Source organism: Lactuca sativa, chromosome 3 (genome assembly GCF_002870075.4).
Source record: "Lactuca sativa cultivar Salinas chromosome 3, Lsat_Salinas_v11, whole genome shotgun sequence".
Classification (NCBI taxonomy): Eukaryota; Viridiplantae; Streptophyta; class Magnoliopsida; order Asterales; family Asteraceae; genus Lactuca; species Lactuca sativa.
Genome location: NC_056625.2, coordinates 230,742,150 through 230,759,554, shown reverse-complemented (window position 1 = coordinate 230,759,554; position 17,405 = coordinate 230,742,150). Strand labels below are relative to the sequence as shown.

The 17,405-nt window shown below is 30.4% G+C and overlaps 1 protein-coding gene and 1 long non-coding RNA gene across 8 annotated transcripts; one reads left to right on the top strand and one right to left on the bottom strand.

Annotated features, from left to right (window-relative positions):
- Positions 1-751: 751 nt before the first annotated feature.
- Positions 752-1,597, bottom strand: LOC111901001 (uncharacterized). The gene is made up of 2 exons (XM_023896868.2): positions 1,061-1,597; positions 752-943 (listed from the first exon to the last, which is right to left on the bottom strand). Exons 1-2 carry the CDS (start codon positions 1,595-1,597, stop codon positions 752-754), a joined length of 729 nt encoding a protein of 242 aa, XP_023752636.2.
- A 5,978-nt stretch (positions 1,598-7,575) lies between these two features.
- Positions 7,576-16,133, top strand: LOC111900997 (uncharacterized). Of its 7 annotated transcripts, none has more exons than XR_006189419.2 (9): positions 7,577-7,989; positions 8,095-8,249; positions 8,353-8,517; positions 9,426-9,524; positions 9,638-9,709; positions 9,922-9,998; positions 12,674-12,844; positions 15,507-15,576; positions 15,668-16,133. It is a non-coding gene; the product is annotated as an uncharacterized LOC111900997 (long non-coding RNA). The 7 variants fall into 7 exon arrangements; XR_006189420.2 differs by having other exon boundaries at positions 7,578-7,989; positions 9,426-9,493; XR_006189421.2 differs by having other exon boundaries at positions 7,576-7,989; positions 8,362-8,517; positions 9,426-9,709.
- Positions 16,134-17,405: the final 1,272 nt, after the last annotated feature.

The following is a 17,405-nucleotide window of genomic DNA, read 5'->3' as shown; positions in this document are numbered from 1 at the left end:
GTGATGACTAAGGGTGTGCGCAATGCGGTTTGGTGCGGTTTAGAGCCAAAACCGCAAACTGCACCGCGCATGCGGTCTGAGTTATTTAGAAACCGTATATCGCACCGCGAACGTTCAAAACCACATTATGCAGTTCGGTTTGGTGCGGACGGTTTATGCGGCTTGAATAATTATTTACTTTAAGTTTAATGATAATACTATCATTGTGGTTACTAACGGCTCAGTAAGTGGTCATTAAAAAATTTGGTGGTCATAGAATTGTGGTCATTAACTACTTATGAATATACATAAATTAAGAAAACATAGTGACCATAAAATAATAATCATGAATGATAGTTGAAAATGAATTTTAGACAAAAAAAATATGGTCACTCCATTAAATTTTGCATTAAATTTTTGATTAATTAAGATTACATTTCAAAAATTTTAGATAATGTCACTAATTTATGACTTGTCAAACTATTTTCGAATATATATATATATATATATATATATATATATATATATATATATATATATATATATATATATATATATATACTAGCCGTCTACCCACGCCAAGCGCCGGGTGCGATTTTTCTTTATTTTAGACATTAGTTCGTATATAGGATTAGTGTTTTTGCACAAATAGTTTGCTACACATAAAAAATTATCAATAAGAGTCATGCTACCAGAAACGAAATCAGAAATAATTAAAAATGAAAAGTTGTGATTCTTTAAAAATAAATATGAACACATGATTGGCTAGTCATTATTTATCATGCAATACTTCTTTATACACGACATTTGACGTATAGACTTCAGTTCCGTTGAATTGTTCATCGGGTTTCACCAATACTTTTGTAGTGGCACGTGATATCCCCTTGGATAATGCCATATAAAGTTGGCCATGCGAGAAAACCGATTCTGGAAGATAAATTCCTACATTTGGAATTGTTTGTCCCTAAGCTTTATTTATTGTTATTGCAAAACATAATCGAATTGGAAATTGCTTTCTCTTCAGCTTGAACGGGAACATGTCATCTTCAGAAGGACTTAGAGGAATCCTTGGCAAAAATACCCTCTTTCCAGCATGTTGACCAACAGCTATTTCGACATCAATGACATTGTGCTGAAAACTTTTACATATCAATCGGGTGCCGTTACATAATCCATTTGACGGGTCGAGATTCCGTAACAGTATTATCGGGCATCCAACTTTCAGTCTTAAGTAATGAGGGGGCAAACCACTAACACTGAGCGTGTTCAAGAATACCACAGGATAGAAGTTATTTATATCGTCCACGGCTTCATCAAAACTATAGTAAATTTGCTCTTCTCCATGGAATCGGCCGATCAAATAATCATTAATCTCATCGACACTATCATTTCTTGTGGATAATATTGCATGCGAAATTATATAATCTGGTTCAGATCTATTAATTTCAAAGGATGGAAAGATTGCATCAATCAAAGCATGCAATGACTTTTCTTTTTTAGTGAAGGGAATTACCATATCATCAGGGATGCGAATAAAGTTTCCGTGCACCGTGTCTTCAACTCCATCACCGATACGTAATAGAAAGTCTGAGAACCATGGATCGGTTAGTGCTCTCATATTTATAATTAACTGCAACTTGGTAATCGAAGACCAAATAGGTGACATCCATATGCTAGAATCCACAGTCTGTGCTCATGTTCCACGTCTGACGACCGAAAACACTTGTCTGAAATCACCTCCCAAAACCATTATCTTTCCACCAAATGGGAGCATCACCCCAGTGATATCTTTCATTGTACGGTCAACCGCCTCCAATGCATGTCTTTTAGCCATCGACGCTTCGTCCCAAATGATTACTTTTGCAGTCTGAAGTAGTTGTGCAGTACCACTTTGTCTTGAAATCTTATAGACTGAGTTATTTTCAAGATTGATAGGAATCTTAAAGCGAGAGTGAGCTGTTCTTCCCCCGGGCATGTTATTAGCCGCAACACCAGATGAAGCAGTCGCGAGTGCAGTATGACCACACGAACGAACATTAGCAAGTAAAGCTTTGTACAAAAATGTTTTTCCTGTTCCACCAGGACCGTCTATGAAGAACACTTCTGGAATATCATTATGGACATGCCGCATGATCTCATCATATGCAAAGTTTTGTTCGGGATTGAGAGAATCTCGGGCTTGTAAATGTTCATGTTCTAAAACAATAGAGCATTCTTCTTGTACCTCACGAAAAACTCCAAATTCTAAATCGACATTTTGATTTATTTTTGGAAGATCAAAATCATCAATGCGGTCACCCATAGATTGTAGGAATACCATGATTTCAATGAGGTCCATATTCTGGACTCTCTCAACACTGCCGTATTGTCGTCTATAATCTTCTGAAAGTCCATTGTAGTGCTCATGCCATAACTTACGAACATCTCTTGGCTCACAAAAACTCAATATTGTTGCAAACAACCTTCTAAGAGCATTGGGAAATTGAAACAAAGATGCCTCTGTAAGACATTGAGACAAACCATCATCAGACTCTATTAAGCCTCTTTCAAGAGCTGCTTTCCGAAATGTTGGGTATTTTATATTGTTGACCGTATAGAGATCTTCAAAACATGTAGGGCCACTAATATGCAATAAAAGTAGGCGAAGGTAGTATCGCTCCCCTTCAGCGGGATTAGCAGAAACCAAACGACCTCGCATTAATCCTAGTTTTCGATGATTCCAACGATGTGACTTCGGATCCCACGTAAACTTTTTAGGAAAATCTCTGTATTTACATTCTCTTGCACGCATATCTTCTTTATTTTTTAGAAAAAACGCAGTCAACATTGATCTATTATCTCTCTCCTTTTCAACAACGCTAGTCAGTGTATCATCCTCACTGAACCTAACTAGCTGTTGATTTGGGAGATGCACCTGCAAAGCCATCACACAAGGGTATATCTGAGAAAGGGGGAAGCTAAAATCCTCCATATTGCCTCAGGAGGTGAGACATATCGCGCATCCTGATACCGTTTTATCTCATTGATAACAACTGGTTGTCCAACCGGATCAATATTGATAACTTGTTTGTCATGGCCCTTGTAAATATACTTAAACACATATTTCACAGAGGTTATACTCGAGCAAAATTCAACATTCATATGGCAGTTAAACATCATTAACAACTTTGGGTTATACGGGACAACCCATCTGTTATCCATCTTATTGCCTCGTATGTCAACCTGTATACCATTATCTCTTCTTCGGTACACAGGATATGAGTCCTTTCCTTGTAATGTTGTTTCATTGAATTATCGAGGGTATCTAAAACGGCATTTCTTTTGCTCATTATTCATACAAGGACAATCAGAGTTTAAGCTACCGCAAGGACCATGTATCATGTGTGAGATGACCAATTCGTGCATTTTAGGATACCTTATTGGGTATGGAATTTCAGCACATACTATTTTGTCGTAATGGTCCGCATTAGTAAGCTTGTATGGAGGCATTATTATCAAGAGGAAATGCGCATGCGGAAAACCACGCTTTTGAAACTCAATGACATAAACGTACGAACCCACTACACCAAGTACATGCTTATTGAGGAGTTGTTTCTTAAGATCCTCTAACTTAGCACGAAAAACTCTTGATACAAGGTCTGGTTGATCTTGGGCCGTCTGCCAAGGTAGTAACTCATTTTTTATTTCTGGCCAATTTGGATTGCATGTCATTGTAAGAAATATGTCAGGCTTCCCGTCATCTTGAACTAAAGTCATGGCATCAAGAAATCGTCGCCGCATGTCACGGGGGCCTCCGATGAAACTTGCAGGCAACACGACACGTTGCCCTATCATAGTCGGTCGAACCTCACCAACATTAACACAATCCACTACACCTTGGTATAAATCTGCTCTTATTTTGGACTGGTTTTTTCTATAAAAATCCAAACGTGAAGTCTCAAGCTTGATGTAGATATCTACTACAAACTGTTGTAGCAATCTCCCTCCCAACAAAATTACATTATAATTTGGCCGAATTTAAAACTTATAGCAGTAGTACTCTCGCATAGATACAGTATTCCGCCCTTTTTTAGTATTAGAGTCTACACAATGTTGATGTCGTGAAAAAATTAAGAATGCTGTGTACAAAATGTAATGTTTGTTAACATAACTAAAATTTTAAAAGTTATGATATGTGTACCTTCTAAATCATCCCCGATGTCTTTATCGTCATTAATAATATCATTGATGGAAAATCCATGTCTTGGGATTTTTGAATGCCATCCAGACTCACCGTTAGGAAAAAATAAAGGATAACACAATGGATCATAACATCCCCAATAAGATTGAATTGTTTGCGGTTTCTCGGATTTTCCATAAACGATAATACTTCATTTATATGCGGCTATGTTGTCGTTACCTTCAACCCAAATACCAGCGACCTGAGGTTTTTACGATACAAACGACATGATTAAATATGGTGTGTAATATGCACTGTTGTATTTCATACGTGATATATGTATTTTATAATTAGTAGAAAATAATTATTATGGTACCTCAGATGTGGTTGGTCGGTTGTATACCCTTTGATCAAGTTCTACCGATGCATTTAAAGTGACTCTGTAATTGTCAAGCGGCCCTAGATCAGCAAGTCTTTGAAATGTCTTAACGTATGGGTTTGTATCAAGAACACGAATCAACTTTCCAGCAATTTCTTTATCAATATTCTTCCTTTGGAGTCTATGTGACATCTCATAATCAGCGTCGTAGAAATACAACTGTAAGTACCGAGGTATTCTATCTCTTGGAATCAACTGATCGATTCTATGATATATTCCTCCATTCACACAAAATGTGTATACTCCAGATGTCATATTTGTCAATGTTTTGTCATAATTAACGCCAATTGATGCGAAACAAAAGTTGCTGTTGTAGCAACGTATCATTTGTCTAAATGTCCTACCTAATTCATTTCTAGATGTGAAGAGGTTGAGTAATTCTTCAGGAATAGAGGAATGTGATAACTTTGTCTTACCATCTATGCAACAAAACGTAGGGAATTCAAACTGAAATCGTTTTGCTCCACAATGAACACATGGTTGCTGTACCTTCAAAACACGATGTTCTTTAGGGATACCATTATAAACAAAGCTATATGGATCCATATGACTAATTTCAATAGGTGTTGTCGGTGAGTTTCGTTCCTTGCGTCGTTGATATGCATTTTTGTTCTTAATCGATTTCATTTGAGCAAAATCCAATACACTTGTAGGAGTTACATTAGTAATATCAGCCACGGTCCTCTGTGTTGTAGACACATTTGTCATAGGTGTCATGTTTTGACTACTTACTTCTCCATTAGCTGTTTGTCTCATTTTCTTCTTCTCCTTTAGTCGTTCATAATATGTCTTATTATATAATTTTCTTTTTTCTACAATAATTTTTTTGGATGAATTATGCATAAAGATAACATATTAATCATGTTGCGCATATGAAACATACCCTTTTGTGTATTTACATCAAGTTGGATAGCCTCATTAGGCCTATTTTCCTTATCTACAATCACCATGCCAACTGTAAAAACATGAAATTAATAATATATAATTTTATTTTTTTATAACACATTGTAATAAAAAATAATTTTTATATACAATACTTATAACCGTATTAACTGAATATCGATTGAGTTGAACTAATTATTTATATGTGAGATTGATACTTACATTAAATTATACTTCTTTTTTAATACTTGAAGTAATGTTTTAACAATTTGTGTTTTTTGTTAATATATATTTATTTCAAGTTTCATTAGTTTTTTTCGGTAAATATTTCTTTCATGTTTTAATAGTTTTTTTTCAATAATTGAAAGAATGCATATTGATTGATTTATATTTAAATGATATTGTAAATTTTATTTGGTAGATTATTTGTTTTACTTATTATACAAGTGTATAAATATCTAATAAACAGAAATAAGAAAACTAAATAACATAAACAAAATAGTCAGACAAAGAAACTAAAATTTATAAACTTAAAAGTTTTAAATCATTATAAAATACTAAAAATCCATGTCACAAATTCAGCAAAAAATGAATATAAAAAGTAAGCAAGCAAACAACCTTCTAAAAATCAGCAAACACATAACTACCACATAATCCGCAAACAAATAACTACTTCATAATCCGCTAACAAATAACTATAGAAAAATTAATTATTCTCTCTATCTCTAATCCTAATTCGCTCAGCTTCCGGTGTCATTGGATCCAACGTGACATCAGTTAATATAGTAGAAACCAAAATATTGTCTGTATGGACATGTAATATATAGTTAGTAAGGTATATTAAAATAAATAACATGTAAAGAATGAAACTATATATAATGTTGCCCACGGTTAACTTACACAAATTTAAGTGGACCAACTTGACCCTAGAGACATAAATTATGGATTGATTGAATATTGCAAGATACAGTGGTATCATAAAGCTCATCGGTATGTGATTGAACATCAACTTGATAATATGTCCCCTATTCATTTTAACAAAATTTTGTTAAAACACATAATAACAATGAAAATTGGTTAATATATTTAAATATACTTACATCTCATTTTGGAGAAATAATTCAAATGCATAGAATGGCGTGATTCGTCTTCCCCAAACGATTTTCCCAATAACATCTAAAGCATATTAAAATTACTATAATTTTAATTTGTTGTATGCAATTGATAAAAACAAAATATATATAATTAAATATATAAATGTACCGATCATCATTCTTTGACGACTAAAATCTCTTGCAAGGCTTGTGATAGAAGAACATAATAGATAATGTGGAAATGAATTGGCGACATCGTTTCCCAATCGAGTAAATATTGTGTTAATTTTTATTAGTATTGCCCAATCACCAAAAAAAATTCTGTAACTTTGATACGTGGGGTGATCTTCGTAAAACCGCTCAACTTGGAAATGATTTAAGGACAATACACGTCCAACCAAATTCATGTTCAAAACTGTTTGCCTCAAACATTGTGGGACGATGACGATCATTTTGTCTCTCTGGATATGTAATATATTAACAATTATGTAAATAATAAAATGAACATTAGCCAAAAAAAATGTCATATTTTTTTTATTGTATTCATACTTACGTTATGATCAATCAACCAAATCAGGAGTCGGTTATTTTCAACGTCGTCCCATACATATAAAACCCGAACAACTAATATGTTCCACCATATGTAAACGCTTCGCAATGTCGAAATTTTTTGAACAATAATATGATTATCCATCACTGAAATATTTTTCAATTAAAGTTATATTTCACACAACAATTTCTTATATTTTGTTTAACAAAATAAATCATCAACTTATTGAAAATAATAAAAATTCAAATGTTTACATGTTTTATCATATATATATTTTTTATCATATGGAAGACAATAAAATAAATAGTAAAAAAAACGCTTCTTGAAAATACAAATGAGTTATGGAAAAGTTGGATCGGTATTTAAAAACCAAATAAAATCAATTCAATATATATTTTAAACATTCTTCAGAATAAATACATTCATACATTTAATCTGGTAAATAGATTTTTATTTTTAGGAAAATAAAGTTATGACTTCCTTTTACTAACGACACTCTCCTTCCTTTGTGTAACCCTAAAGATGCCGACACACTCCTTTCTTTGTCTAACCCTAAAGAAGACGACACTCATCTACCACTCTTTCTCTTACAAACGCATATACTCTTTCTCATAATTGATAACCTCCTACAAACTGAAGAAGAGATATGACGTCCTTAGATGATCCGTTTAACATCCAAACGCAGCATCCACGCGTACAACCTTCAACAATAGAAACCATTAGCGACCACCACGACCACCGAATCCTTCTGATCTACAACCCCTATCCCTCATCTAGATCTACATGACGATTGGAGAAACCCAACAGGGTTATGTTGAGGATGTGTTGGTTCTTATTGGTTGCTGCTTCTCTTGTTGCTGAAACGCGTCTGCTTCTTAATTTACAGGTTTTCAATCTTTCTTTTAGTTAAATTTTCATCCTCTATATCTATATCTCTACCATATACCTAACAGAAAACCCCTAACCCAAAGATTTATTGTATAATTTTCAGAAATTTGAAGGAGATATCAGCAGGAAGTTCTTGTTTATTCATAATTGCATCCGTATTCGAAAGTGGTTAAGGTTCAGTTGGTTTAATTTCATAGATCGACGAACCCTAGAAATACTAACATTCACACCTGCGATGCAATAAATTCTTAATAGAACGTATGTATCAAATCCCTAATTTTGAACTATTTAGTTCTATACCTTAACATCACTTAATTTATCTATTTGGATTTCAATGTGGGTTTTGAATATTCATTCATAGATTGTACAGTTTAAGGATTTAATGTACGAAGCATTAACAATTGAAGAAAGTTGGGACAGAGATGAAGATATGAAATAAATTATCCACTGATTACTCAATCCTCAGTGCCTTCACTCTCGTTGTTTCTCCATCTTCAGTTCCATTACTGGTGATTAACATAAAAAGGTAAAACAAATTGGTTAATCCGTTGACTATTAATTGATTGTAGGTGTGTTTCCTTTTAATTAATATTGTTGTCTAATTTTAGGTTACCCCAAAATGAGATGGTTTATTATTTTGATTGGCTTGTTGAGAAGCTTCATAGATGCCTTCTCCTCCTTTTAGTCATTTCTTTCTTTTTGTTAATCTGTTGACTATTGACTCAATCCTTATGGAAATTTATTGCTTTTTTTGCCTTTCCATATCTATCCTACTTTGGATCATAAAGGTTTTATGCTCTTTGGTTTTGTTTTCCTTTGTAATTTAGAATTTGTTAAAAAGGTAGGACTTATTTTACAAGGTTTTATTGAATATTGTTATACGTTATAGGATTAAAAATTAATCGGGGAATGGAATTGATTTCCTGACTCCAAAATTTATTGCAGGTTTTATGTTTTGATATTTAGTTTTTGTTTAATAGCATATCTTGTTTAAATATGTTTGCTTCAAGAAGTCCATGTTTTAAGTGAAGTTTCTAAATTTGAGTTTGTGGGAATTATAAATTCTTAAATAAAAAAGTTTGTTATATTTTTCCTTTATAAAATCAGATATACCCTGTAAATTTGTATGATAAAAGGGCATTATTATGTCATTTTTTCCAGATCATTGAAAAACTTAGGACTGCCAGGGAGTAGACTTCCTGACTCCAAAGGCACAATGAAAACCACATGCCCTTTACATGTTTTTGTTCGAGAATTTTTTTGGTGCTACACCTAATAAATATTTATAGTTCCTGCCCCTGGGCTATGTTTGTGTCATCTCAGTTAACATCAAATAATGCGTATTACATTATCCTTGTTTTGATGACATAGAATGAAAAATAAAGGCCTAAATCACATTCATAAACTAATCAATTTTTGTATTTTTTTTTTCAGGAAAGTCTTAAGAGAAACCATAAGAAAATGTTTTTTTTAACTCAAAATCGGTTCTTCCTCACACATAGGTCTTATTTACTGCTGATGGCTCCTTAAACGGTTTTGAGATAACTTATATATGTGTAGTTATTTTTATTGAACATGATTTTGGTATATATGTTGACATATTGACATTTTTTTAACAATTTTTGGTGTTCGTATGATGTATCAAGACTGCATGGGTTGCCGACAAATCTTGATTGTCCGATATTTCATTTCTTAGATGAAAAAAGCTACATGGAGAGGTAACTAAATTTATGAAGTTGTTTAAATGAAAAAAAATATTGTTCTTTAGATTTATGGATTTTATGGTTATTTTGTTTTTATGAATCAATATTGGAATTGGAATATGGATTCTTCTAATAGATAAAATATGTTGAGGATCATGTTACCAATCATACATAGACATATATTACATACAATTTGTTTGATATTTATATTATATATGATTTTTCAGGGAGAAATATTAGCTTTGTAAGGGTTCTATTGGTTAATGAGCTCAAGAAACTATCTGCAACAAACCTATGTTTCCAAGTAAGTGTCAATTTCTTGGTTTCAAAAACTCAATCTTAAATTTCTTAGTCAATCAGATGTAATTAATTAATTAATAGTATAAGAGTAATAATACTTTTTAATCTCTGATTAAATACTATTTAAACTTAACAGCATTTACAACCAACTATGCAGTTCTTCATTGATATAATCAATAAAGTAATAAAACATAGTATTCCAATACATATTACTTAAATAAGAGATAATCTTAAGGAAAATAAACATACCTGATTTATTTTGATGATGTCGATAGAATAGGTGGTTGTTATGAAGAACAAGTTTCGTCTATGCATGTATAAAGAAAAACATAGTTATTGAATATGATGTATATGTGAGGAAGTAAAACAATATAGTTAAAAAATATGGAAAACATACGTATGAACAGATTGTGGAACTGGTGAAAGTTTTCTCTGTTAATATGAATTACAAATTCCGTTTGCAAATGACGTATCTATATAAATATATAAATATATAAATACTATATATATTCTAATAAATCTGTTTAAAGTTTGTTATGAATGGATAAGATACAGTTCATATATATGTGCTTGTATATTTAAAATATTGTTTTGAAAATGTGTAATCTATTTGGATATACATTATCTTTTTATCTGCTAAATAATCAAAATTTATGTATTAATTTAATAAAAAAAAGATTTTTCGGTTTTGGTTTGTTTAACATTGAAATGCATGGCGCTTTTTGAAACATATAAAATTATTTGAGTCATTTTTCTAAAATAACTTCCAGGGACAGGATGGTCAAAGGGACGCCAAAATAGCAATATAGATTGGTAACAAATACCAATTGACATTAACCAGAAAATTAGTTACTTTACATTTTCTAATGACCTACTTACTGTTACACCAACTTCATTTATTTATACCTCAAAATGAACTAAACATCTTATCAATATAACAATTTTAGAAATAACAGATTAATTTGACCATTAAAACTATTTTTTAGAAGCCAATATAAACATAATCCTCTATTTTAGTAATAACATCACAATATAATTTTTCCTGCAAAGGCTCTAATGTATTTTACTTTAAACAATCTTCAATTTATTTTTTTCAGTTATATTGGCTCTATACTGAAACTATAACAATGTTATTGACGGTAAAAAATCAAGAAATAGCAATGATAATCATAAAAAAAAACAACTTAAAATAATAACATTTGAAAATGTCAAACTTTATTTAAACAATCTAGGGAAGGAAAAAACATAAAATTTGCGCCTTAGAAAACAATTATAATAAAAAAACTTAGGTGTCCACAAATATTGGATCGTCTTCCTCGTCACGGAGCTGATAACCCTTGCTTCGCGTACGAATCGTGACTCGGGGTTTCTTGGTTGGTCGTTTAACCATTTTTCAATCGGCTGTATCAGTTGTTTCCTTTGCTTCATCATTCAACTGTTCATCTTTAGAACTTGAAATATCAATAACTTCGTCCCATTTCCAGTTTGGCAAAGCCAACTCTCTTTTCTTTTGTTTTTCAACATTCCATTCATGCAACACGAGTTTAAAACATTCAACTTGTTCGTTAACCTCATCATCGGTAAAAATCCTCATTTTATCTCTTAGGTGTATTAATATTGGTGTTAAAAAGTGAGTATTACTAAAGCTTAACTGAGACTATTTATAACTCATTTTCCCGCTAAAGCACGATACTATCACTAAAATTTAGGAATGAAATTATTTAAACTTTTTAGTACCTTATCGTGGATTAGTCAATATATTATTTTAACAAATTTTACTGGGAATGACGGGATTTCTTCTTATCTTATTTTATAGCTCATTTTTACCACATATGACCCTAAGGTTATTGAAATGCATTTTCTAGTTGACTTTTTAAAATAAAATTCGCAGATAATAAAAGATACTTCAAGTCTTAGGGATAGTATTGTGCTTTAGCGGGAAAATGAGTTATAAATAGTCTCAATTAAGCTTTACTAATACTCACTTTTTAACACCAATATTAATACACCTAAGAGATAAAATGAGGATTTTTACCGATGATGAGGTTAACAAACAAGTTGAATGTTTTAATGATTTAAAACTTTTAAGTTTATAAATCTTAGTTTCTTTGTCTGACTATTATCTTTATGTTATTTAGTTATCTTCTTTCTGTTTATTAGATACTTATACAGTTGTATAAATAGTAAAACAAATAATCTACCAAATAAAATTTACAATATCATTTAAATATAAATCAATCAATATGCATTCTTTCAATTATTGAAAAAAAATATTAAAACATGAAAGAAATATTTACCGAAAAAAACTAATGAAACTTGAAATAAATATATATTAACAAAAAACACAAATTGTTAAAACATTACTTCAAGTATTAAAAATAATATAAAGATATATTTTCATGAGTTCTTATGAAATTATTTATGATTATGAAATATTGTCTTGTTGAATCTGTTTATGAGGTTACCGAAACAATAAGAAATAAACAAATATACTACGGAAAAGTATGATTCAAAAATCATAAATTCAATAATAATCATAAGAGAAAACATAAAATCCCAATATCCTAGTAGCTAAAAGCATATAGTACTAAATATAAAATACCAAATTTACGACTTGAATGTACTACAAAAAGTCATTCAAATTATTGATAAAATAAAATTGACGATCTTTCTTGTTAGGCTCATTCTTCATCCGGCCAAGCCACAACAGCTCCTGTTGAAATATGTACATCATTTCCAAACGGATTTTGCTGGATCACACCTACATCATCTTCAGCCTGACGTGGCGCATCAGATTCTTGTATTGGTTAGTTCATATCTACAGGTGACTCCAACCAATTTCTGCAAAAGGTAATTTAAAAATAATATTAATAAACACCTACAATTTAAAAACAATAGAAATAATCAATTTAGCATTAAAGTGATTAAAATTCAAGAATATAATATATAAACTAAGTTACTTTTATGAAATTATGAAATAATTGTTTAAATACAAATGATAATATCATGACATACCCGTAATCTTCGTCATCCGGTAGATGACGAAGCTTAAAGAACTTGTTTCGGGACTGGATCGTGAGTCGGGGGATTTTGAACGGTTTTACTAACTCAGTTGTATCTATTGTATCAACTTCATTAGTCAACTGATGTTGATTATCAACACTTACAAGATCAATAACTTCATTCCATTTCCAAGATTCAAGTGCTAAATCACGTTTTTTCTTTCTTTGGAGATAATGTTGTTTTTCACCAGATTCATGTGTTGTTGTATCCACATCATTCTTAAAGGCCTGCATGATGGCTGTCAAGAAAGTTAACATTATTAATTAATATAAGTAAACATAACTTCAAAATGAAACCCAAAACAATAAAGAATAGATGAACATACTTGTTGTTAGTTGGAATATTCAATTTGACTGAGAAATGGGTTGGCATTTGGCGGCATTAGTATATATAATGGTATTCTTGATAAACTTTGTTTGTTATTAAGGGAGAAAATAGGTATCGTTTAAATTTTGAATTTTAAATCCCAATCCTAATCTTGTTTGTCATATGTCATTAAATCCACCAGCCTCCAATCCACTTTTCCCGCCTAAACTATATTAATGCATTTCAATAAATTCCATTCGCAACTGATATATCTTATTTTTCATGTATTTAATCTGAAAATTAACAAATATGTTGGTTATAGTAATATTTTAGTGAATAAAGTTTGATTTTCAAGTTTTGTAATTAGTTTGGATAGATAAATATGATCAGATTTTAAATTTTAAATATTATACTTAGTTTGGATAAATAAAAAGGATAACAGTAATATTTGAAAATATGTTGTTTTGGAGGGTAAGAAAAAGTCAACATAAATTATAACTATGGTAATAATAGTTATATCCATTATCTAAAGTTTGAATTTCAAGTTTTATAGATAGTTTGGATAGATAAATATGATTAAATTTTAAATGTTAAATATTATAATTAGTTTGGATAAATTAAAAGGATCAGAATAATATTTGAATATATATGTTGTTTTGGAAGGTAAGAAAAAGTCAAGATAAATTATAACTATCGTATTAATAGCTATATCCATTATCTAAAGTTCGAATTTCAAGTTTTGCAATTAGTTTGGAAAATGTTATTTTCTGCACGTTTCGTATTTCTAGTCTTCCATCATATTTCAAAATATGTTTTTTTATTAGATCATATTCTTTTCTCAAGTTACTAATATTTTGAAATAGGAAATACCTTTTTAAAAGTCGTATGTCGAAGTTTGAGTAACAATCCAAGGATTCTTAAGTAAATTAGGTCTAATATTTTCAAGTTTTGTAATTAATAGCAATCCATATTTAAAATACCACCAACAGAAAAAACTTATGATGTTATAATTAGTTATATATATTATCTTTATAATATCCATTATCTAAAGTTTGAAATTCAAGTATTCTAAAGTAATATTATGGTAATGTACTTTCAATACAATGGTTTATTATCATAAAAAAAATTAAACTTGAATATAATAAATGACAAATAACTACATAAACAAAAATGAAAGTACACCGATTAAAACAAAAAATGGGTGTTATAATAATCAACCAATACAAAGTAAATTGCTATTATTTAAATCTAAACCTTCATATTGATGCCACAATAAACAACCTTATCTATGATTCTAATTTATATTAGATTATTGGGGTGTAAAGGTCTTCATCTAATTTTTTGTATTCACCCAAGAGTAAGCTATTGGTGTCGACTATCATCCATTGGCCATAAGTAATCCACCATTTATGTTGTTCATTCATAACTTTATCATTTGAATGAATAATATCTTCTTGTTCCAATGGTAAGGGTAATTTTGGAATTTCTGTATGCATAACCACACTAAATATGCATTCTTCACATAACCAATCATGTTTGGGTACTTGATCTATAATGTTCTGCATACAATATGTGTGTTCAGCACCATCCTTGCATCTACTACATATAGCAAGTAAATGCTCATAGCCTACATCTCCACAAATATCACACACAATCACATCACACAACTGGGCATCAACAACCTTAACATCCATTACAGTGTTGATCTAACCTGCAAAAAAACAAAAATCATGTACATAGAAAATACATGGTGTTTCAAAAATGCAAATGAAAGTATTATATACCTTTTTTTGACTTACATTATATTACATAAACAAAAATTATGTTATATTAACATAAACAAAAATTACACACACACACACACCATTATAGTAAATATATATATTTTTTGTCTTATATTATATTAGATAAATTTTTGTACAATATTATGTTATATTAAGATATTTTTTTTTATTTACCTGATTGGACGTGAAATTTATTATTTTATGAAGGAATATAAGCTGGATTGCTAGTTTCTTCAGGATCTGTAAACACAAAACACACACACACATACAACATTATATTAGATACAGTTAAAGTTTTGTATAATACTATGTTATATTTGATTTACCTGATTGGACCTGAAATTTATTATTTTATGCAGGAATATAAGTTGGATTGCTAGTTTCTTCAGGATCTGTAACACACAAAACACACACACAAGATTATATTAGGTACGGTTAAAGTTTTGTACAATATTATGTTATATTAAGATATTTTTTTTTGATTTACCTGATCGGACCTGAAATTTATTATTTTATGCAGGAATATAAAGTTGGATTGCTATTTTCTTCAAGATCTATAAACACAAAACACACACACACAACATTATATTAGATATAGTTTCTTTATTTACATTATATTAGATAAAGTTTTTTAAAATATAAGTTGGATTGCTAGCTGATAAAGTATACAATGTTTTTTTATGTAGGAACAGAAGATGATATGATGATTGTCGTTGGTTGATTAGGTGGTGTAGTACTGGCTGACTCACCAAGTATTGTTGGCTGTTGTATTGCTAGCTGTTTCGTGCCCTGTAGAAAAAAAAACAATTAAAGAGACTGAATTTATGTGTTTAATTTGCAATTTTTTCTGTTGTATTAAAGAGGGAGATACAGAGTGAGTTTGTGTATGTATGTAAGCACACACACACACACACATAAACACAAACCTTTAATCACGTTTCACATTTTTTTCCAGGACTATAGATATTTGATAAATTATGGTTTTAGATGCTTGATATAAATAGGTAGGTAGAGATATCAGAAAAATTAACAAAATTTTGATTTCAATTTTTTTTGTCACGTTTATAATATTTTCCTATGAATTAGGTTTTGACTGTTTCATTCATTACCAAGTCAAAAACAAATGAATTGAGTAAATGTTGACCAGATAAGCCACGATGCTCAATTTAATGCATAAATTTATTGTACAAATTGTATAATGTCTTGTACCTCTTAAATTTCAGCCTTTGACCAAATATGCATATTAAGGTATAATATATATATATATATATATATATATATATATATATATATATATATATATATATATATATATATATATATATATATATATATATAATCGTTAATTGACTTTATCCATGTGGTGCGGTTTAAACTGCAATTTTGTAATCGTAAACCAAAAACCACACTTTATAATACGGTTTAACAAAAATACGAACCGCAAACCGCACCGCAAGTGTTTTAAACCGCGTTATCCAGTTCGGTTTGGTGCGGTGCGAACGGTTTATGCGGTTTATTGCAAACCCCTAGTGATTACTAGTGAATAATAATAAACTATTGTAGCATGTGATGATTTGATATGTTAGTGTTATCCAATTTCACTGAATTCTAAACACATTACCAAAGCCAGAATCTAATAAAATTTAACAACAATCTTCTACAAATGGCAGAAGTCATTTTTACCTATTCATAATGTTTGACTTGTATAAAAGTAAAAACTGCAAGTCTTATTATCATCGTACAAGGCTTAAAAGCATGCTATTTCATTCTCAATGTGATATCCATATGCAATTTAATTATGAAATAAATATTATTGTTAAATGATGAGTGGTAACTTCAATGTTAAATTTGAGTAACTGGACCAAAGAAAGTTTGCACAAATTTGAAATTGAAGTTTATAGAACGACACATTAAGTAATTGGATGAATTATTGTTCAAGGAACCCAAAGGCTAATTGGATAATGATTCGTACAATGAATTTTCAACATAATATACATAAGTGTTGTATTTCTGTCCAAAGGTGATGTGCAATATTTATGTAGCATACTATAATATTTTAGATGCCATAATATACAATTATTGGTCTAGACAAAGCGAAACTGATAATTGGCTAATGTGTCTTTAATCACTATTATTTTTGGTGTTAATGATAGGTATGCTGATAACTTTTCTTTTTGTTATGCCATAAATCATGTAATTATCACTTTCAAAGAGGTAACGATTGTGTCATTCAGAAAGGAATATTGAATAAAGGTCCA

Bases quoted from the DNA above. Each gene is read 5' to 3' on its own strand.
- LOC111901001 (XM_023896868.2), bottom strand. From the start codon at position 1,597: ATGAGAGCACTAACCGATCCATGGTTCTCAGACTTTCTATTACGTATC. The intron at 944-1,060 runs GTATTTTTGCCA...AATAAAGCTTAG, and splicing joins GTCAACATGCTGGAAAGAGG to GGACAAACAATTCCAAATGT.